General features: G+C 43.9%; 2 protein-coding genes across 6 annotated transcripts in view; one reads left to right on the forward strand and one right to left on the reverse strand.

Moving 5' to 3' along the window:
- Positions 1 to 27: 27 nt before the first annotated feature.
- Positions 28 to 19,814, reverse strand: COIL (coilin). Of its 3 annotated transcripts, none has more exons than XM_070393348.1 (7): positions 19,570 to 19,814; positions 12,081 to 13,176; positions 11,867 to 11,953; positions 11,367 to 11,414; positions 9,208 to 9,277; positions 5,368 to 5,462; positions 28 to 1,933 (listed from the first exon to the last, which is right to left on the reverse strand). In XM_070393348.1, the coding sequence occupies exons 1-7, from the start codon at positions 19,812 to 19,814 to the stop codon at positions 1,847 to 1,849; spliced, it is 1,728 nt and encodes a 575-aa protein (XP_070249449.1). In that variant the 3' UTR covers positions 28 to 1,846. The 3 variants fall into 3 exon arrangements, 2 of the variants coding, with proteins under 2 accessions (XP_070249449.1, XP_070249450.1); XM_070393349.1 differs by lacking the exon at positions 19,570 to 19,814 and adding an exon at positions 14,769 to 16,117 and having other exon boundaries at positions 29 to 1,933; positions 12,081 to 13,098; XR_011468352.1 differs by lacking the exon at positions 28 to 1,933 and adding an exon at positions 10,222 to 10,292 and having other exon boundaries at positions 5,445 to 5,462.
- Positions 19,815 to 22,386: 2,572 nt separating this feature from the next.
- SCPEP1 (serine carboxypeptidase 1) overlaps positions 22,387 to 23,725 on the forward strand; it is a 32,628-nt gene continuing 31,289 nt past the window's right edge. For 2 of the 3 annotated variants that reach the window (XM_070393209.1, XM_070393208.1), the window contains exon 1: positions 22,387 to 22,481. In XM_070393209.1, the coding sequence (XP_070249310.1) occupies positions 22,415 to 22,481 (67 nt within the window). In that variant the 5' untranslated portion in view covers positions 22,387 to 22,414. Of the gene's footprint in view, positions 22,482 to 22,533; positions 22,550 to 23,725 lie in introns of those variants that run through there. The other variant, XM_070393210.1, reaches the window with a different exon arrangement.

A 23,725-nucleotide genomic window follows, 5' to 3' on the forward strand; every position in this document is an offset into this window, starting at 1 on the left:
TTGTATTTCAAAAAAAAAAAAATAAATAAATAAATAAATAAATAAATACAGCCTTGACTGGTTTGGCTCAGTGGATAGAGCGTCGGCCTGCAGACTCAAAGGTCCCAGGGTTCGATTCCAGTCAAGGGAATGTACCTTGGTTGTGGGCACATCCCCAGTGGGGGGTATGCAGGAGGCGGCTGATGTTTCTCTCTCATCGATGTTTCTAACTCTCTATTCCTCTCCCTTCCTCTCTGTAAAAAATCAATAAAATATATTTTTTAAAAAAATTTTTTAAAATAAATACAATTAAAAAAAGTCTAAACACAGCAGCTCTAATACAAAATATGACATTAGTCATTTCTAACAGATGAAAATAAATTAAGGGGATGCAAGTTCTGCCAAAAATTTGGAGCAGGATGTTGGGCAAGTCAAATAGGAAGATAAATAAATGGTAAGATCTCATCAAGCACTTACTACATGCCAGGTCCTGTGCTAAATGCTTCACATGCATTATTATTAAATATATTTTTATTGACTTCAGAGAGGGAGGCAGAGGGAGAGAGAGAAACATCAATGAGAGAGACTTATCGATCAGCTGTCTCCTGCATACCCCACACTGGGGATCGAGCCCGCAACCGGGGCATCTGCTCATATACCTTTTGGGCGTTTACTAGTAATCTTGTTTCCCAAGCTCTGGAAAGTATGCAACACAAGAACCCCAGTGCCAAGATCCCATCATTCTGGAGTAACACTCATCACAAATCAGTAACCACATTTTGATGCACATCAATGCCATGCATATTAAAACTGGACAGCAGCTTCACTGGTCCGATCGCTCCCAGATATAGCAGACTCTGTATGACCAAACTTTGCAACACCGGACTCTTCACTGAAGGCAACCCTTCTTGTTCCGGAAAACTTTAACCTCTTGCATTGTTGTAAAAAACAAACAAGCCGAGATTTGCAATACTCAACTAGATGTGATGACTCAGCATGGACATTTAGTTCAATATGGTTTTATTTAAAAATCTGCAAAGCTGAAGGAGGGATCTGATCTTTCATGAAAAGAAAGCAATTTTCACAGTATATATTTAGTCACTTTAGCTTTGTGTGGAACAGCAATAGGAAAGGAAGTTTCTGTTCAAGATCCTCACTCCAGCACACGCAGCCAGGTGCTGGGATCTTGCAGCAAGATAACACATTCCTGGTCTGAACCGAGAGTAAATCCTCTCACCCAGCTGACACAGGAGCTCTTCCCCAGGCACACACAGCAGGTCTTATTTTCCTGCTCTAGATGGGGCTCTAGGAATCCTCCACTTTAAAGTTGAGAAAAATGTGAAAGGATTCCTTAACTCACTGCCTGCAACAAACCCAACTACTTGTTAATTCTTGACAATTACAAGGATAAAATACTTGAAATTTGTAAGAGGTTCCACATTTAATAGAACAACTCAAATATAAAAAATTAGGTCAAGTAACATGCGTTCATGTTTTAAAATGTTACTTAATAAAACTTACTGAGACAAGATGTGCAGCACTTTCTTATACTTGATATTATAAACTGCTTCTGACAATGGCTACTTGATGGTCAAAAAATAAAATAAAAAAGAGAAGAAACAATACATATTGGTATGTAACAATGCCTACAGGGAATGTCATTTTTTAAAATTTTGTTACTAAAATTAAACCTGAAAAAAAAAAAAAAAGACTAGAAAGCAACACACTCATGTTATTTTCAATGATGAGGTAGATATTCTGTCCTATGCAGAAAACTGCATACAAATTTCACATCTTTTTTTTTTAAAGTTCAGGTTATAGTCACTTTCACAAACAAGACATTTATACACTACAAGGTGGAGAGGTCTTAGGCAAGCTCTGTGCTTGATGTGTTGTTACTCGGAGATTCAATAATCAGTCTTGGATCAATCAACTGTCTCCAAAAAACAGTGATCTGAAGGAAAATACAAAATATTCAGTTTAGAGATTTCATTATGAGGTCATATAGGTTCTAGTCGGTTAAAAACGTCAGTCAAGAATATTTCCATTTGTGCAGAATGGTTGAAGTCCTGGAATAATTTGAGTCCTGATAAACTGAGTTTAATTAGTACATCAAAACTTGTTTACCTCAAATGCAGCTAAATTTCACATTAAGCACATTTCATCCTTCTTTGATTTAGAGCAGGGGTTGTGGGGGATGGCATGGAGTGAGGGGTTATAAGGGGTCATGAGGATTTGCCCTAAAGGTTCTGGGGACAGGCAGCCACAGACCTCTTGGGAAGCAGATGTGACCCAAAAGAGTTATCAATAGACTGCTGATGCTGTTTTGTGCAGCTCTGTAGTTCTGCTATGCTGCCAAAAATAGGAGGTATTTCACATTTAAGAGAAAGCAAATCGGAGCACTTGGCCATGTGGATGAATGATGAGAGCCATCTAGTGTCCAAAAAAGGTAATTACTGGCTCTGCTTTAGACTTCTGAAAAGGCATGGAAAAGCAAGTCTCTAAAGCAGTGGTTCTCAACCTGTGGGTTGCAACCCCTTTGGGGGTCGAACGACCCTTTCACAGGGGTCGCCTAAGACTATCGGAAAACACATATATAATTACATATTGTTTTTGTGATTAATCACTATGCTTTAATTATGTTCAATTTGTAACAATGAAATTGGGGGTCACCACAACATGAGGAACTGTATTAAAGGGTCGCTGCATTAGGAAGGTTGAGAACCACTGCAAAGGCACAGTTTCCCAGAATACATTTCCTCTCTGTAAAAAATCAATAAAATATATTTTTAAAAAATTAAATAAATAAAATAAAATAAAATATAAACATCTTATATATAAACTAGAGGCCCGGTGCACAAAAATTTGTGCAGGGGGGGGGAGGGGGGGTGGGGCAGTGAAGGGGATCCCTCAGCCTGTCCTGTGCCCTCTCGCAGTCTGGGACCTCTCGGGAGATAACGACCTGCTGGCTTAGGCCTGCTCCCGGGTGGCAGAGGGCACGCCCAATCCCTAGGTGCAGCCCCTGGTTGGGCTCAGAGCAGGGCCGATTGGGGAGTTGGGGCGCCGCCCCCTGTCATGCACAGAGCAGGGCAGATCGGGAGGTTGCGATGCCATCCCTAGTCATGCTCAGGGTACAGCCGATTGGGGGGTTGGGGCACCGCCCCCTGTCACACTCAAGGCAGGGTCGATGGGGAGGTTGCGGCACCACCCTGTCATGCACAGAGCAGGGCCCATCAGGGGGGTTGGGACTCCGTACCCTGTCACACACAGAGCAGGGCCGATCAGGGGTTGAGGAGCTCCCTCCTGTCACTCACAGAGTAGGGCCGATAGGGGAGTTGGGGCATGGCCCCCTGTCACCCACAGAGCAGGGCAGATCAGGGGGTTGGGGCGCTGCACCCTGTCACACTCAGGGCAGGGCTGATGGGGAGGTTATGGCTCTACCCTGTCACACACAGAGCAGGGCCCGTAGGGGGTGGGGGGGGGGGTTGGGGCGCCACCCTCTATCACCCACAGAGCAGGGCCAATCAGGGGGTTGGGGCGCTGCACCCTGTCACACACAGAGCCACAGGGCGATCAGGGGGTTGGGGAGCTCCCCCCTATCAGGCACAGAGCAGGGCTGATCAGGGGGTTGGGGCGCCTTCCCTTGTCATGAACAGAGCAGGGCGGATGGGGAGGTTGTGGCCCCGCCCCCTGTCACACACAGAGTCGAAGGGCGATCAGGGGGTTTGGGCGCTGCCCCCTGTCACACTGATCCCGGTGCCAGGAGGCATATTACCCTTTTACTATACAGGATAGAGGCCTGGTGCACGGGTGGGGGCCGGCTGGTTTGCCCTGAAGGGTGTCCTGGATTAGGGTGGGGGTCCCCACTGGGGTGCCTGGCCAGTCTGGGTGAGGGGTTGAAGCTCCCACCTGCTCCTTTTTTTCTTTTTTTTTTTATTATTCTGGGCCAGCTTTAGCTCTGAGGCCTGAAGCCAGGCTCACTGAAAGCTGGTTTCTGGGGTTTTGTTTAGCTTCTATATTTGCAACATAGTTGCAGCTGAGAGGCCGGCAGCGGCAGGCGGGGAACGTTGGAGTCCACAGTCACTGGAGCAAGCAAGCCTCCCTGCTCGCTTCAGTGCATGGCTGCCGGCTGCCATCTTGGCTGACAGTTAATTTGCATAAGGATATGCTGATTAGACAATGGGAAGGGTAGCGGTCGTACGCTAATTACCATGTTTCTCTTTTATTAGTGTAGATTCTATTTCCTTTAATGCTAGCAAAACCTAATGAACCATCCATTGCCAGCAACTAGTCTGGCTGCCTAAAAAGTTCTAAAACATATACTTCCTAAAATGGCAATTTAAGGGTTTAAACAAAGTCAAAAGACAGAACCATCATTTTATGTCATTCTTCAAAACCAAACTTGCTGTTTTTAGTCAGAATTGTGGCAATGTCTGAGAGGCAGCAGTGACTACAAGGAGACTTGATGGAGATTTCCAGAGGGGACTGCTAATGTTCTTGATCTGGGTGCCGGTTACATGAGTATGTTCATGTGTGAAAATCGTTCCAGCTATATTTATATGCACTTTTCTGAATCTACATGTCAATAAGAGATTTTTATGATCTGCTAGTCTTTTGTATTGAAATCCTTATATAACCTTACATACGACTAGAGGCCCTGTGCACGAATTCGTGCATGGGTGAGGTCACTCAGCCTGGCAGGTGATCAAGGCCTATCAGGGAGGCTGTCTGGCACGGGGGAGGGACCATGGGAGGTTGGCAGGCGGGGGAGGGAGAGGTTAGCTGTGGGAGCACACTGACCACCAGGGGGCAGCTCCTGCATTGAGCGTCTGCTCCCTGGTGGTCAGTGCGTGTCATAGCGACTGGTCAACAGGTCATTCCAGTTGTTAAGTTGCTTAGGCTTTCATACATATAGATGACTATGCAAATCTAGACTCTGTGCATCTTGTCATAGAGGCTCTTTAAGGTCCAAGATGATGCCCTAACTGGACACTTGGCATTGATATGCCACCTTGTAGGCAGGACAGACATCCTCAAGACCCAGATCCTTTATGATTTTATTTTTTTAATTTTTAAAAATGTTTTCATTGATTTCAGAGAGAGGAAGGGAGGAGAGAGATAGAAACATCAATTATGAGAATCATCGATTGGCTGCCTTCTGCACGCCCCACACTGGGGATCAAGCCTGCAACCTGAGCATGTGCCCTAACTGGAAATCAAACTTTGACTTCCTGGTCCATGCTCAGTCACTGAGCCACACTAGCCGGGCTCCTTCATGATTTTAATATAGGCAGTTCAGCAAGCTGCAAAGTCTTTCAGACAGACCAACAGTAATCAGTCGAGAGAGAATGGATAACTCAGCAATCCCAAGAAGAGAAGCACGCCTACCTTTCTCTCCTGTGTCACGGCGTACTCCACAACCTCAGATCCATTTTCGTTGTGATAAACTAAATCGAATTTCCCAGGTTCTTTTATGGGTGAAACTAGATGGTAAGGAGGAGAGACAATAAGTCACTTCCCAGTAGTGAAAACATTCTTCGACAGGCAATTTACATCATTAGAAAAACCATCACAAACAAACTGCATTGATGTGGAGGCTGGCTATGCACATGCGAGCATGGAGTGCTCCCTCCGTGACAGGAGACTCTGAGAAAAGCCTGCACCAGCAGACGGGAGCTTCTTGGCCTTTCTTCAGGGACGATATTTCCTTCATCAAAAAGAAACGAGCTTGACACACTATCACTCATACTCCCAGAAAAGAATGTACAACCACAAGATAATCCCAAAAGGTAACTGATATGTTTCAACAAGGGAAGGTAATCTGAATTCTGCAAAATACTTCTACCTTGCTATGTCCTCAGAAATTACACATGTTTACTACTTAGTAATATAGCAGTCCTCACTTTGCATGGTAGTGTGGGACCCTAAAAATGACTGTGTAGGCTGAAATCACGCAAAACAATAAAATAATCAATGGGGAAATGCTGGAAACCAAGATCAACAGTAATTAATGTGAGGAGTCTGGCAGAAGGCCAGCCGGTACTCCTTTTGATATTCATAGGGTGAATATTTACATTTTATACTTGCTGCTGACCCTGAAAGCCATGCTGGCCGTGGACTTTCACAGGGAAAATGATGACTGTTTCACAATCTTTAAAAAATTCTGTCAAAACTTTAAAATCTTTTTTTTTTTTAATTTTTCGCTAAAAGTATTACAAAGGGTATTACATAAGTGTCCTCCCCCCCCCCCCCCCCAAAACTTTAAAATCTTTACTATATAAGGAAATGAAAAGAAGTAATACTAATACTTATGGAGCATATTATAATTTAAAACATTAGAAACACTGAGAATTGAAGCACACAGCTTCTTTGTAATATTCTTACCAAGGGTAGTTTGAAGAGTATTTACCTTCTTGTCAGGCAACAATGATAGAGAGAATCTTTTCTATTACTTGCAGAACTGTCATACTTACTTCTAAGTTTGGATCAGCTTTCAATACTTTATTCCTATTTCAACTACCCATTTTGTAAGTGTCATGTGGGTTTATCACTGAGGGACAAGGGAGCAGCAAAGGCACACACCTTGCTGTGTGTATGGAAAATGAGTAACAGAAGCACAGTGACCGATCACCAAGATGAAAGAAGTGGTTGGTCACCGGTCATGATGGGCCGGTGACCCATAACATCTGTTATTATGTAGTGACTTGTGGACTAAAGAGCTGGCAGCACCTTATGCAATTACTCTCATTAATATACTCAATGTCACTGAGGGACTGGTGTTGTTAACTAAACCAGGGTAACTGAAGTGCATGGATATCAGAACCATGCAAAGGACTATGAGTATTTCTATTGGAAAACAGATAAAGCCATTCCTTGTTGCCCAGAAGAAAAGTTCTAATTAGATGTTATCACTGTCAATCACCTGACGAGCAGTGATCCAGCCTTGCCCATGGAATTTGACCATGGACAAATTTCTTTGTCCACCATTCCTAAGAAGGGGGATTCTTCAAATGAAACCTTATCAGAATAAAGCTGGGAAACCAGGTTACATCTAATCATTTACTTAATAGCCTGAAGAGACTTTGTTAAAAAACCCTTTTTGGCTCTGGCTGGTGTTGCTCAGTGGTTAGATTGTCAGCCTGCGCACCTAAGAGTCATAGGTTCGAAGCCTGGTCCAGGAGACATACCTGGGTTACAGGGTGTTTTTTTGCTTGTTTTTATTATTGATTTCAGAGAGAAAGGGAGAGAGAGACAGACAGACAGAAACATCAATGATGAGAGAGAATCATTGATTGGCTGCCTCCTTGCATGTCCCCTACTGGGGACTGAACCCACAACCTGGGCATGTGCCCTAACCAGGAATTGAACTGTGACCTCCTGGTTCATAGGTCGACGCTCAACCACTGAGAAACACTGGCAGGGCTGGGTTGCAGGTTTGATCCCCGGCCCCAGTCAGGGAGCATGCAGGAGGCAAAAAATCAATGTGTCTCTCTCACATAGATATTACTCTTTCTCTCTCCTCTCTCTTTCTCCCCCTCCCCCCATCCTTCCCTCCCACTCTCTCTGAAAAGCAATGGAAAAAATGTCCTTAGGTGAGGATTAACAAAAACCCTTTTGACTAACTTCTGTGTACTGGAGTTTTGATTACATTACTCCCTATTTAAATACAAACAGAAACTAATTGCCTTAGGGTCTGCTAAAGAAAAGGGGATCTCTCCTGGTCTCTGGCCAGGGGCCTTACAATACAACACAAGTTAAGCCATATACAGCAAAAGCCCTCTCATTCCAGGATTTCAGAACCAATAATGAAGAGAGTGAATCAGGGATAAGGCAGAATAATGTGTGGACTGTGTATACACAAATATTTTAGATACTTTATTTTGATTTAACAACACAAATGTGTTCATTTGCCAATCTTTTGAAATAGAGCTGAACAGATCTTATGAGCTTTCTTTTTTTTTTTTTAAATATATTTTATTGATTTTTTTACAGAGAGGAAGGGAAAGGGATAGAGTTAGAAACATCAATGAGAGAGAAACATCGATCAGCTGCCTCCCGCACGCCCCCCACTGGGGATGTGCCTGCAACCAAGGTACATGCCCTTGACTGGAATTGAACCCGGGACCCTTGAGTCCGCAGGCAGACGATATGAGCTTTCTTTTATAAATCATATCCTTGCCGAACCGGTTTTGCTCAGTGGATAGAGCGTCGGCCTGTGGACTGAAGGGTCCCAGGTTCAATTCTGGTCAAGGGCATGTATCTTGGTTGCAGGCACATCCCTAGTAGGAGGTGTGCAGGAGGGAGCTGATCGATGTTTCTCTCTCATCGATGTTTCTAACTCTCTATCCCTCTCCCTTCTTCTCTCTAAAAAATCAACAAAATATAAAAAAAATAAATAAATCATATCCTTAATGTATGCCTGCAATTTACATAATTTCCAGTTTTGAGTTTTTTTAAAGTGATGCAAGAATGCAAAAAACTAGCAAGGCAATTTAAGTGCAAAAGCTTCCCAGATTTTTAAATTCCTCCCAATCTCTTATAAAGCTGACCCACCCACACAAAACTTAATGGCAAGTTTTTTAGCCACACTTCTGCATCAGCATTCAACTTAGGTTTTATAAAAAGAACTAGAGGCCCAATGCACGAATATTCGTGCAAGAATGGGCCTTCCTTCCCCTGGCTGCTGGCACCACCTTCACTCCGGCCTGGAGCCGCCTTTCCACCTTCCCATCCTGCCCAGAGGCCCCGAGCGGTTGGGGCAGGGTGGAATGCCTGTGTTGTTGCCATGGCGACAACACACGTGTCCCATCCGCTCTGTGCCTGCATATGCAAAATAATCTGCCGTCTTTGTTAGGTTAATTTGCATACTCACTCCTGATTGGCTGGTGGGCATCATGAAGGTATGGTCAATTTGCATCTTTCTCTTTTATTAGTGTAGATTTTCTGAAATCAATTTTCATCGGTTTATGTAATTTTTATGAAATTACATAATGACAGTAATAAGAACAACTTGCCTAAAAGCTTTGGGGAAAAAAAATCCAATAACTCTTAGTGGACACTCTACTCCAGCAGTGGGGCTCAGGCCTGGGCTTTTCTGTGCTGACAGAGGTGGTGGAGAGCGCCAGTTAATCATGGGGCCAAAGAAGACAGCAGCTCCCGTGTGCACAGCTACTTAGAAACCAATGAGATATGAAAAGCCTACATTTTCAAATTCTTTTCTAGACTCACCAGGTGTGGATGAAAGGATTTCTATATCTACTTGCTGGGTCTCTGGATTGTGGCTCAATATTTTTCCTTCCTTTCAAAAATAAAAGTTGAAGTCAAAAATCAACACACAAAACATTACGAATATATTAGAACCACTGAACTGTACACTTTAAAATGTTTAAACCAGCAGTTGCCAACCTTTCGGACCTCACAGACCACCAGTCGTCTGTGGACCACTGGTTTAAACTGTGGATTTTATGTTATGTGAATTTTATCTCAATACAAAACAATTTGTTAAATCAGCATGTAGGGTAAATGATACTCCTACACAGCAAGCCACTATTTTCCCTAATCGTAATCACCCCAGGGTCAGGTACCACACGAGGAATAGTCCCTACAGACCACAGCCTGCTCCTTATTGAAATGAGCCAATCCTAGATTGTTTCCTGTACCCTGCCTGTCTATCCCCAGGAGACCCCAGTAAAGGCTCTCTCCTCACTCCTGCTTCTGCCTCCTGACTACACACAGGTGATTTCCTCTGCGTCACGGCAGGGTGTGGCATTGCCCTTCCTCTTGGGAAAAGTAAGTAATAAGTTCCTCTTTCAATAGCATTGGCTCACTCAGCCACCTCCATAAATTCAAATCCCATGGGTACAAATGCAGCAGGGAGATTTGAGTTTTGAAGGCAAGCTTAATAAATTCCCAGTCAAGGGCAGTACCTTGGTTACAGGTTCCATCCCCAGCCAGTCAGGGAAGTGCAGGAAGCAACCAGTTGATGTGTCTCTCTCATATTGAAGTTTCTCTCTCTCTCAGTCCCCCCTCCCTTTCTCTCTCTCTCTCTCTCTCAAAAATATCCTCCAGTGAAGATTAAAAAATATATATAAAAAAATAAATAAAGTAGCAGGGAGATTTGAGTTTTGAAGGCAAGCTTAATAAATAAGCCAGCGATCTGCCTTGGTTGGTTTGGCTCAGTGGCTGGAGCATCAGCTGGCGAACTGAAGGGTCTCGGGTTCAATTCCTAGTCAAGGGCAGTACCTCGGTTACAGGTTCCATCCCCAGCCGGTCAGGGAACGTGCAGGAAGCCGGCGATCAAGCAGGTAACAGAACTTGTGGTCAAAGCAAAAAAGTGGGACTAATTTTCTGTCTCAAAATGGTTTTGAAAGCAATTTCAAAAAAGTTCTAAAACTACTAGGAAATAAAGTAAGTAAATAGCTTTCCAAGGTAATAACTATGATGATGACTAACATCCACTTAATGTGAATTTTAATAACATATAGAATCACAGTGTGTAGAGTTATGAAATGTACCGATTCTATATTTATTCCCATTTCCTCATATATCACAGAATTAAATTAGTTACTTATGTAGGGTGACAAAACATTTTGATTTGCCCAAGACAGGTCTGTTTACATTTCCTTCCAGTAATTCACAAATATGTAAAATATATTCCTATGATGAAAACAATACAATTTTCTGGCTGAGAGCTATTTATTATTTTCTTTCAAAGTTTTGGATATGAGGGAAGAGTACTCAAATAAGTCTGTGTGTCTAAGCTAATTTTTAAAAATTGAATAAAAAGAATTAAATTCGTTATTCTCATTCTATAGTCTTCCCAAGTGTAAGGAAAACAACACTAGGAGACTTCACAGTGATGTTATTAAAAAGTTTACAGTTCGGTAATGTTTTTGTTTTTTACTTTACGGCATTGTTTACTCAAAAAAAATCAGCATTATCCATACCAGCAATATTAAATTTGACTTCAGCTTCTTTAATATATTGACAATTATCCTATATAATAAAAGCATAATATGCGAAGTGTTCGGTCGTCCATTTAACCAAAGCGTAATATGCTAATGATATGCTAAGGTTGCTCAACCGCTCGCTATGTCCACCAGGGGACAGACTCTCCGACTGGTAGGTTAGCTTGCTGCTGAGGTCCAGCTGATCGGGACTGAGTGAGATGGGCCACACATGCCCTGGAATCCTCCCACAGCCCCTCCCCGGCCCCAGTGGTGCACCGGTGGGGTCCCTCAGCCTAGCCAGCACCCTCTTGCAATCCGGGACCCCTTGGGGGATGTCAGAGAGCTGGTTTCGGCCCGATCCCACAGGCCAGGCTGAGGGACCCCACTGGTGCACGAAGTCGTGCACTGGGCTTCTAGTTTTTAAATAAAAAGTCTTACCTTGTAGTCAGAGACATCAGGAGAATAATCAGGTGTTAGTTCCAAAAGCTAAAAAAAGAAAGAAAGAAAAAGTCCACAAATACTAGTACATAAGTCCCGTGGTCCCTATCTCTGAGAAAACACACAGCCTGACCACAAATCTGTAGCAAAACAGGAGTTCCAGTGGTTTGGGGAAAGGGGTGATATGTATAGCTTTCTTTTATTGAGCACTTGCTATATTCTAGACACTAGCCTAAGCCATTTTATTCATTTAGAAAACAATTACTGGCACCTATTACACACCAGGCATGAGAACATGAAAGATGTGATCTGGGCGGGAAGGGTGTGTGTGTGTGTGTGTGTGTGTGTATACACATATATACACACACACATACATACATATGTACACATACATATGCGTATGTATATAGATGTCTGTTTATTTACATATATACTCTAACAAGTAATTTTTCTTGGAGGGAGAATAATATTTTTGTTGTAATTGTTGTTTTAAAACATACCTTAAATGCAATCTTTTCTCCAATTTGGGGGGCAGCTGCTAACAGCGGTAACAGACTGTAGTCCTTCTTGGGTGTCCGTACTGGATTCTGAAAAACAGTACTTATTAGTTATGTGACTCTGTTACTGGTGAGAAAATGTGAACCGATGACATCAACTCGAGACACACTCTGTGGGGAAGGGGGAAGTGGTAAACTCACAATAAAGACTACTTGCCTGGATAATAGTAGATGCGTTTGTTACTGTTTCATTTAAATGCTGCTGCTTCTCATATTCAGCGTCTCTATTTAAAACAAGGGGAACAGCAAGTCCTCGTCCTCGACCTCTCCCCCGCGTGCCCCGACCCCTAACTCCCTTCCAAGAAAGAAGGTCCTCTCCTCTACCCCAACCTCTTCCCAAACTGGTAGGGAGAGTCACGTTGGGAGGACCAGGAGGAGTCTGCCTGCCACCATTTGAGTCAGAGTTCCTCCACCCAGTAGCATTTAGAGTCTGTGATGAAGGCCCCAGACCTGGACGACCTCTGCCTGCAAACAGGCCTACTGGCTTTAAGGGCCCCGCAGTCTTCTCCAGGGAACTCTTTGACGCCTCGCTTTGGTCATCTGAATCTGAACTGGAGTCTGAACTGGAGTCTGAGGTTCTGGTTGTCTTGTCCTCGATGGGGGCAGAGTTAAAGGCAATTTTTGTAGCTACTTTGTTTGCAGTTGTGTTTATAGAGGGCCCTTCCTTTGATAATGCAGTTGATACTTTCTCTGAGGACTTTCTGACCTCCAAGATGACATTGCTCAAATGTTCGCTGGCTGAATCATGACAAGACTCAGACTCTGAGGAGGAACTGGGACTATCTTTTGCATGGACGTCCACGCCACCTTTCCTCTTGGCTTTAACAAGGCTGTTTCGAGCAGAACCTTTGGGAGGACTACACTTCTGGACAGTCCACTCTTTCACTGTCTGTGCTTTCGAAGACTTGGGATTCTTCGTCTGTTTCCTATATGCACGTTTCTCCTTCTTCTTTGGCGATTTTCTTTTGGTCTCTTTGTCATCCTCATCGACTACATCAAGTGTGGCTTTGTGTTTCCTCTTGTTTTTCCCCCTTCCACTCTGATCTGTGACAGCTTTTGGTTCTGGATCCAAAGTGTTCTCGCTGTTGTTCTCTCGCCTCTTCCAATGCTTCTTTGAATTTCTGTAATCAGTTTCTTCATCCTCCTCCAACTTAAATGACCGCTTCTTTGCTTTTCTAGGTAAGAAATGAGTACTATCACCATTACTGACTACTACAGGATTCTCAGTGACTTCTCGCTCTTCTAATTTAACTCTATCAAAAGAACAAGAGAGAAAACTAGTGAGTAACTATGTCTCCGGGCTGCTGTTATACATACTGAGATGACTGCAAACTGTCACCGCCGTCAGTTAATGAAAAATCATCAAATCGCTGAAGGACAAAGACTCTTTTTGACAAAATAGTTTATATGGCATCATTTATGATCAACTTTCAAATGACTACTTTTATTTATTGACTATTTACTGTGTCCCAAACATTTTATATACATTTTTTCTAAACACCACCATGAAGTAGGTTTCTTTGATTTTCAAACAAATCACAAAATTACAGTTCAGACAAGTAACTTGCCCAAGAACCAAAGCTAATAATCAACAGAAATGGGATTCAAACCTTGGTTTGTCTAACTTCACAATTTTCCCACTCTACTATGTTGCCAACCCCAAACAGTGATAATGCCAAGTGTCCAATTTAATTTTTAAATGTGGGCTGCTTTAAAAAAAAAAAAAATCAGATATTTATATTTTACTTAAATTTAGGAAAATACTGAACAATTTGTTCTCTGGGCTAGTGACAGTCATCATAAAATTCCATGCCATTTTGTAATTATTAATTGTATGTGTCAACTTGACTGGGCCATGGGGTGCCCAGATATGTGGTTCAACAATGTTCTGGGTGTATCTGTGAGGGTGTTTCCGGGTGAGATTAACATTTGAATCAGGAGACTGAGTAAAGCAGATTGCCTTTCCCAAAATGAGTGGGCCTCACCCAATCCACTGAAGGCCTGAATAGAATAAGAGGCTGAGCAAGGGAGAAGTCGCTCTCTCTGCCTAAGCATCTTTGAACTGGAACATGGGTCTTCTCCTGCCTTAGGACTCGAATCAGGACTAGAACACTAACCACTAACTCTCCTGGCTCTCAAGCATTTGACCTTAACCTGGATATCACTAGTTTTCCTAGGTCTCCAGCTTGCCGACTTCAGATCTTGGGACCACTCAGCCTCCATAATCTCACAAGCCAATTCCTTATACTAAATCTCATATCTATATCTATATCTATATCTATATCTATATCTATATCTATGTATCCATGTCTGTATCATCTCCTATTGTTTCTGTTTCTATGGAGAACCTTAATACACACGTCATCTAAAATTATTTCACTATAGGAAAGGAATTCTGTTCCTCCATTAAACTGGAAACAGCTAATTCTAATATGTGTGCCCAATGATGGAAAGCTGAGTGTCCCCAGTGTCAAGCACATAGTGGGTACTCAAAAATGCCTGCTAAAGACACACATACTTTCAATACATTTACATCTAGCTATATATTTCATCATTTTTTTTTTTTAGTAACCAGGGAAAGATGGTAACAATCATATTTGAACATAAAGTACATTTGGTGAATAAGAAGACATATTATAAATGCTCTTTAAATTTTTTTAAGATATAGTAATCTTGTGGATTTATCATTCAATGTGGTAGTTGAAAAAAATCCTTAATTTCCTCAGTATAACCGAATATACAGACACATACAAATCAAGGTAAAATAAAATCTACTGATATCAGGAATAAAATAGAGAAATAAAACTCTGAAAGGTCAGGGATTTGAATTACAAAAACACTTTACCCTCTGTTCCCAGCAGTGGACGTCAGCATGAAGCAGCAAGGAAGTATTCCTCAATGTGGCAAAAGCTAGCTTGGCATCCTGTGACTTTAAAAACTACTGGGGAACTTCTGGAATATCAGATTGTTCCTTGCTATTCTTTTTTTTTTCTTAATGATTTTTTTACAGAGTGGAAGGGAGAGGGATAGAGAGTTAGAAACATTGATGAGAAAGAAACATCGATCAGCTGCCTCCTGCACACCTCCTACAGGGGATGTGCCTGCAACCAAGGTACATGCCCTTGACTAGAATCGAACCTGGGACCTTTCAGTCTGCAGGCCAACGCTCTATCCACTGAGCCAAACCGGTTAGGGCAGTTCCTTGTTATTCTTTTTTTTTTTTTTTTTTTAATATATTTTATTGATTTTTCACAGAGGGGAAGAGAGAGGAATAGAGAGTTAGAAACATCGATGAGAGAGAAACATCGATCAGCTGCCTCCTGCACACCCCCCACTGGGGATGTGCCGGCAACCAAGGTACATGTCCTTGATCGGAATCGAACCTGGGACCCTTGAGTCCGCAGGCTGATGCTCTATCCACTGAGCCAAACCGGTCAGGGCATTCCTTGTTATTCTTGATCAATTTGTTTTGATTTAAGTTTCAGTTCTGGGACAATCAACTAGAACCAAACTTTCCATCAACGTTGAAAATGGCTGCAAGACTTTCTGTGCTGGTGGTTTCTTAAAATCAATGGAACACAGCAGGGGCTGCATATAGCATATGCAGGACCCCTGCCTTTCAGAGAAGCTTGCAACTTTCTAGTGCTTTCAAAAGCAGCTCTTGGCATCATCTCACCTGCTCTAAAGACAATGGATCTGTGCACATGCAGCATGAAGGTATGACTGTGATTGCTGCAGCCTTACTACCTGCTATTCTGAAGAGAGTAATTTCAGTATGGGACATAATAAAACTGAGAGATGTAATGCTATCCAGAGAATAAGAAATGGTTCACCTGGGTCTGTTACCATTCCTTTCAGGGTGTAGACTTTCCCTGGCAATGTCCTTCGTTTCTCCACCTGGATCAGACAACAAATGTAGCTATCCTTTTACAAAGAGAAGTGAATTACCTATGTAGTTAGCAATGGGAAAGATTTGAGTCCAAGAAATTTTTAAAATAGACCCTCCACTGTTCATTCAAGCTCTTTGCAGGGCAAACTGGGTAGTATTGTCAAAATGCAAGGTATTCCCTTTAAATCAGCAATTTCATTTCTAGGATTCTATCATAAAAAAAATATAGCCCAGCCTTAGCCGGTCTGGCTCAGTGGATAGAGCGTCAGCCTGCGGACTGAAGGGTTCCAGGTTTGATTCCAGCCAAGGGCACATGCCTAGGTTGCGGGCTTGATCCCCAGTAGGGGGCGTGCAGGAGGCAGCCGATCAATGATTTCCTCTCATCATTGATGTTTCTATCTCTCTCTCCCGTCCTCTCTGAAATCAATAAAAAAATATATATATAAAAAAATAAAAATGAATGCCATTTAAAAATATATATATAGCCCAGCCTTTGTGGCTCAGTTGGTTGAATGTCGTCCCATGCACAAGGAGGTGGCTGGTTTGACTCCTGATCAGGGCACATGCCCAGTTTGCAGGTTCAGTCCCCAGTAGGAGACTTGCAGGAGGCAGCCAATTCATGTTTCTCTCATTATCGATGTTTCTACTTCTCTCTCCTTCTCATTCCTCTCCCTGAAATAAAAGCATTTAAAAAATATATAATATTGTATATGTATATTTACATATATGAAATATAACACCCCTACTCACTCCCTGCCAAGGCCAAAGTGATTGTCTGGGTCCAAATCCTTCTGCCACATTAAATTTTAAAATATCACCTCAACCTTTTTCATCTGTAAAAATGGAGATAGTGATAATGATTATAGTACTCAATGAGATATTATATGTATCTAGAGGAGTGCTGGGCTCAGTGTTTGCTCTAATTTTTATTAATACACTGAATGCTTCAGCCCTCTGAGAACAGGAGTTGGGGTTTTTTTAATGCCATGTCCTATCAAAAGGAGGTGAAATTCAACGAGGGTGAAAGGATAGACCTGCACCCTCTTTGGGTCCCATCTGTTCCCCGAAGCCTCCTTCCTGTCTGGCTGCTGCCTGTAGTGGCCTGCATTATCACTGCCAGAGAGCTACTTGACCAAGGGCACACAGTGAAGGAGTTGGAGAGGTAAGATTCGAATGCAGGGCTCTGAATCCAGACCCTGAGCTCTGTCACTCTGCTCTCTTACCTTTCACACAATATTGAACAAAAGCAACTCATGTATTACTGGCATAAATACAGACCTGTACAACTTTTCCGGAGGCCAATTTGACCAAAGAGGACCTCTTCCAGGAATGCATCCTACTGAATTATTGCCCAAGTATACAAAGACACACAAGAATATTCACAGCAGCATATAACAGTGAAAAACAGAAAACTACTATGGTCTGAATGTTTGTGTCCCCCCAAATTCATTTATTGAAATCCTAACCCCTGCTATGATGACATTAGGAGGTGGGGCTTTAGGGAGATGCTTGGGGTATGAGGGTGGAGCCCTCATGAATACCATTAGTGCCCTTAAAAATAGAGCCTACGGAGCCCCCTTGTCCACTTCCACCAAATGAGGACACTGGGAGAAGGTGTCATCTATGAACCGGAAAGCAAGCCTTCACCAGACATCAAATCTGTTGGCACCTTGATCTTGGACTTCTGGCCTCTAGAATTGTAAGAAATAAATTTCTGTTTGTAAGCTACCCAGGTTATGGTATTTTCGTTACAGCAGCCCAAACTAATAGAACCACCTAAAATGTCCATTACTAAGGGCCAGTTTGGTAAATTGATATGGTCACACAAAGGAACACCAGGTGGCATTTATTTTTATTTTTTTATATGTTTTATTGATTTTTTACAGAGAGGAAGGGAGAGAGATAGAGAGTCAGAAACATCGATGAGAGAGAAACATCGATCAGCCGCCTCCTGCACATCTCCTACTGGGGATGTGCCCGCAACCCAGGTACATGCCCTTGACCGGAATCGAACCCGGGACCTTTCAGTACGCAGGCCAACGCTCTATCCACTGAGCCAAACCGGCTTCGGCAACCAGGTGGCATCTAAAAAGAATGATGTGTAGACGCTGGCTGGGTGGCTCAGTTGGTTAGAGCGTCATCCCAATGTGCCTGGATTGCAGTTTGATCCCCGGTCAGGGCACATACAAGACTCAGCCAATGAATGCATAAATAAGTGGAACAACAAATTCATCTCTCTCTTTCTCTTCTTCACTCTTCTCTCTCTCTCAATTTTTTTTTTTTTTTTTAAGGAAAGAGACATGTCTATACACAGAGAAGGTATGTGAAAACACAAGGGAGACATCTGCAAGCCAAGGAGCAGGGCCTCAGAAAAAAACTTAATAGGAGAGGATGCAGATCTCTCAATTCTAATACTATTTAAATAGTCCCTGAAGATGTAAAGAAAATGGAAATCTATTCCACAGTGAATAAAAAGGAAAAAGGACTTTTCTTTTTTTTTAAATTTGGACTATTTCAAATTGTCATTAGAAAGAGCTGCCTGACCGGCTTGGCTCAGTGGATAGAGCCTCGGCCTGCGGACTCAAGGGTCCCAGGTTCGATTCCGGTCAAGGGCATGTACCTTGGTTGTAGGCACATCCCCAGTAGGGAGTGTGCAGGAGGCAGCTGATTGGTGTTTCTCTCTCATCAATGTTTCTCTCTATCCCTCTCCCTTCCTCTCTGTAAAAAAATCAATAAAATATATTTTAAAAAAAGAAAAAGAAAGAAAGAGCTAAACAGCCCGGGGGGTGTGGCTCAGTGGTTGAGCGGCGACCCATGAACAGTGAGGTCACCTTTGACTCCCGGTCAGGGCACTCGCCCAGGCTGCAGGCTTCCTCCCCAGTAGGGGACATGCAGGAGGCAGCCCACAGATGATGTTTCTATTTCTCTCTCCTTCTCCCTTCCTCTCTCTCTCAAAATCAATAAAAACATATATATATTTTTTAAGGAAGCCCTGAAAAAATTAGTCCAAGGTAGGAATCCGAATTGAAATGACGATGCCTTACCATTTTATTGAGACCAATCAACCGCACGTGGGCGGCTCACATCCCAACGGCTCCTCCATACTCAGTATCATTTTTGTTTAAATCTCCAAAGGCCTACTTAAAACGTCTGTTTCCCAATTCACACCCCAGAAGGTCCCACACACCTAGGTCAGTGCGCCCCAAAACGCCCGGCGAGACCCAGAACGACCCCCATCGGGAGTCTCGGGGGGCCATCGCAGCGGCACTGCGTCCGGACAGGCTGCGCGGGAAGAAGAGAACGTGGCTGTCCCTCCCTCTGCTCGGCTCTCCCGCACCTGAGCCGCCCGGGGACGCGGCCTCGGCAGGTCCGCACCCGGCGCACGGAACGCGGTGCCCGGCTGAATAAAAGGGCGCCAGCGAGAGCCCGGCGGAAAGGACCGCGGGCCCTGCCCGTGCCGACATCGGGGCTCTCCCCAGCCTGCGGCGCTAACCACCCGCGTCCGGCGCGTCGGGAAGGATGCCCGTTACAAGGCGCATCCCCAACCTCCACCCCGACGAATCGGAAGCTCTGCGGGTCAGGAGCGCGCAGTTTCAGGGTCTCACCCCATCCCCATCCCCATCCCCATGCCCACCCCTCAGCCCCATCCACGCGCGGTCTGCAGAAGCCTGCGGCACCCCTGGACCTGCACAGGCGCGTCCCCGGCGCCCCGCCCGCCCCGCGGCCCCCACGCCCCCCACGCCCGCTGCGCGCGCACCTGAGGCAATCGTTGTCTCGGACCAGGCGCGCGCTCTCGCCGTGAGGCAAGAGCCCCCCCTCCAAGTAGAGGCTGAGGATGGCCCCGGAACTGAAGCCGAAGCGCTGGCGGATGAGACTAATGAGATCCGTGACTACCCGGCATCTGTTCAAGTCGACCAGAAGCCAGAAGTCCATGCAGTTCGGGGTGGCTGGCGGCGGGTAATCAAATCGAAGCCGTAGCCTAACAGTCTCGGAGGCTGCCATCTTGCTCGATGCTCTACGGAAGCCGAGACACGCCACAGCGCTCCCGGGAGGCGGGCCGCCGGGCCCGCCCCCTGGCGCCGCTCGCGTGCGCCACCTATGCGTGGCAAGTGGCTATTACAGTTTTCGTGAATGGCAACGCCGAGCGGGGTTGATTGAATTCAGTTCAGAGGAGGCTAAGAGGACCAATAAATAAAATCCCCTTATCCTTTCCTACCGAGTACTATTGTAGAGTGTGAATTTAGGCCACTTTCCGTGTAAACTCTCTGATAAAGCAATTCTCAGCAGTTGTCTTCTAAGATATTAGCTAGTCTACGCAAAGAGTTTTTTAAAACTCCCAAATACATTTAGTTGACAAACTTTTCATCATAGATGTCATAAAGATGTTGTTCCTAATGTATTGTAAATATTAACATTAAAAAATTAATCGCTCTTAAAAATGGAATTTAAATACCTTAGCAGTTTAATTCCTACCACCATCCACATTAAAATATAAAAATAAGCCCTCTTATTAACCTGTAATCAGAAATTTTACATCATTCGATTCCATTCCATTCTCCTACATATTAACTCCTTTAGTTTTCATGACAAAGATATGAATTATTATTATTATTATTCCCATTTTGAAGATTAAAAGTTCAGAAAAATTAAGTACCTTCCCCAAGGTCGCTGGACCAGTAAAGGACCACCCATGTTAAGATGGTTCCCTATTTCTTTTCTCTGGCCCAAAGCTCAGTGCCCTCTCCCTTCACCGGCAGGACTCACAGAGCTTCAGATAAAAACATCTGTCCATTTATGAGGGACAGAGGGAAAGGACAGGGAGGGGAACAGGACAGGGAGAGGCCTTGTCACATGTACTTTGTTTTTCTGTTCTGTGTTTTTCATCGTGCACTTTTGAACCAGTATTTAGAAGTATAACCTGACCATCATACAGCCCCGGCATATTCTTGTTTCCTAGCTCAGTGGGTGAGTTGTTCAGTACACCCTAAGATAAACATGACCATTAGACACACACACGAAAACATCTCTAACACTCTTTTTCTCTTTTCCCCTTTCCGAAACCCCCAGTACCCTCTTTAAAATGACTGCTGTGAGGGAGGGCAGAACACAGGGGGAGCAGCAGCAGTGGAGGCCAGCTGGGCTCCTGCAGCAGATCCTTAGCCTGAAGCACCAACTCCATGGGCAAAGGAACCCTGTGCCCCTACTCTCCTTTCTGCTCCTTCCCCGGAGATGTGCTATGGGTGGTACCATGGGCACTGTTATCCTCTCTCTTCTTTCATGTCCCCGCTGGACTACTGGCCCTTTTCACCCCTGGGCATCGCAAATATGGTAGGTTCATGTCTGTAAGCGTCCTGTTGATGAGCATCATGGGACCAATTGCTGCTGGAATCCTGAGAAGTGCAGTAATTGCTGGAGTGAACCGAGCAACGGGAAAGGAAATGATACCCTTTGAAGCCCTTGCCTCGGGCACTGGACACACGTTTTGTGAAGCGGTGGTCTCCCTTTTACGGGTTTTAGCTACTCTATATACTACTCTATATACACTTATGCTATGATGTCAAACCTAAGTTTTATAGAATTCTCCAAAAGGATACAATATGGAATGCAGTGTTTTCTGAGTTCTTCAAATGGAAGCAACTTGGATGATGAAGTAGCTGAAGAACAGCATCCAGCCCTTTCTTCAATTTGAAGCTTCAAGAATCAAAGATCTTCTTGGACTCCTATTGTTCTCAACCAAAACAGATAAGTTTTGTTTTGTTTGTTTTGAAATTCAATGTAAGCAGTTTTACATGTGCTTCTCTACCCAAAGCCACGTCAACAGTGCTTCTGGGTTAGCAGACTATACTGCACTAAATCTTACTTGTTCTAAAATAAATAAATTAATTAACTGTTATGAAGATGATGTTAACAACACAGAATAATGCTGATGACAAATGATCAAGAGAAAATAAACAAATAACTTTTTATTATTGTATTTTAAAAGGTGACGTAAAAGACTAGAGAAAAAAAACATCCCAGATGTCAACAATGGTTATGTAGGATCTAACATTTTTTCTCAACTTTCAAAAATGTCCATAATATACGTAACTTCATAAGAAAAATAATTTTTAAAAATCACTGAAAATGGAATCCCACAGTTTTCAAGGACCAGCGGGTCGAAGCTTCATCTGATTTGGGGCAGACGCAGCAGTTTTTGAAATGCCAGGACTTTTGTTGGGGAAAGAAGAGATGGGCAGGGCGGGAAGGACGGTGTTCATGAGTATTTTTCTGTAGCGTCTCAGTTCTGCCGCACAACTGAAGTCAAATGCATTAAACGCCTCTTCCTCTCCCCTCTGTCCCCCCAAACCGCAAAGAACCATGTGGAGGGACCAACAGAACATGCCACCCAGAACCGTGGCAGGGGTTGTCCCGTCCGGCAGAGGGCGCCCCGAACACTGCCAGTCGCCTCACCGCTCAGGCCTCGCCCCGCCCCCAGACCCGCCCAGGCCACGCCCCTCTCTAAGCCCCGCCCCGCCCCGGTCCAGTCCAGGCTCCGCCTGCTGCCGTCACGTGATGGGGCACCAGGTCCAGCCTATTGCTGATGCTGCAGCGCGGTATTCGTCATGGAGCTGGCACCGCGGATCTGTCTCCTGCTCCTGCCGCTGCTGCTGCTTCTGGGCCCGAGTACTGGTAGGTTCGGGCAAAAGATGTATCAGTGACCGGTGCCTTCTTCTCTCTCCAGGGATGAGAGTCTGCTAGTACGTTTGTGCTTTTTAAAGCAAATTTCTTTTCCCCTGTGCCTTTGAACCTCTCTCGGCTTTCTGTTGGTTTGTTTTCTAATTGAAAGTGCTTTTCTACCCCCCACCCCTCTTGTTTTTTTGGCTCTGAGTGGTCTGGTACTCCCTTCTTCCCTAGGTAGAAACAGTTGTGGAAAATGTATGATTTGGAGAAACCGCTGATCAATGAGGTTTCCACAATCTTAACGCCATCCCCCTCCTCCTGCCGTCACTGGCTGTTCAAAAGACTGAAAAATCCTACCCCGAATGGGCCGTTTGGTTGAGAGAAGGCCTTTTCCCCCTTTACTTCATCAGAACAGACAAAATAATGTCTCCCCCTCATCAAGGTCCTTTTTGGCAAAAACAAATTCGTGTTTAAAGGGTGACTTGCAAATAGATTTTCTGTCTCCTCCCCCCCCCTCCCCCCAGCAAAATGTTTCCTGGTCTGAATCAACAGAATTCTACTGACCACACAAACTTGCCTTGTGATCTTAGGCAAGTTGCTTAACAACTGTTTTTCCTTTTTTAAAAATGGGGATCATATGTCCTTCAGTTTGTGTCTGGGAAATGTCAAGTATGTTGATCCCCAAATTTTAACAGTGGTCACTCTCAGGGTAGAGAGGAGTATCAGGGCATAGGTCAAAAGGGACGGAGCCTTATCTATCATTTTCAAGGAGACCGCATTCTTGTGTTATTTGTATACAGACTCTTATAGCCATATCTAGCAGTTCTGTTTTTCTCCTCAAGACACTTTTTGGTTTTCTTAATCTCTAGCCTTATCAGTTACACACAGCATTGTCTCCTCATCTATTCCCTTCTCTTCTCAAGACCAGTTTTTTGTTCTTTTACTTGCTGCAGAGGCTTGAAATTTAAGAAAGGAAGAAGTGAAAGGTAGAAAATTCCAGTCCCCAAGGGTAATCCCTAAGTCAGCCTTTTCCTCCTTATTTATGCATTCATTGGTTGATTCTTTTATTATTATTATTATTTTTATATATTTTATTGATTTTTTACAGAGAGGAAGGGAGAGGGATAGAGAGTTAGAAACATCAATGAGAGAGAAACATCGATCAGCTGCCTCCTGCACATCCCCTACTGGGGATGTGCCTGCAACCAAGGTACATGCCCTTGACCGGAATCGAACCTGGGACCCCTCAGTCC

Source organism: Myotis yumanensis, unplaced genomic scaffold (assembly GCF_028538775.1).
Source record: "Myotis yumanensis isolate MYYU_CA2020_CCGP unplaced genomic scaffold, mMyoYum1.0.hap1 SCAF_16, whole genome shotgun sequence".
NCBI classification, from domain to species: Eukaryota; Metazoa; Chordata; class Mammalia; order Chiroptera; family Vespertilionidae; genus Myotis; species Myotis yumanensis.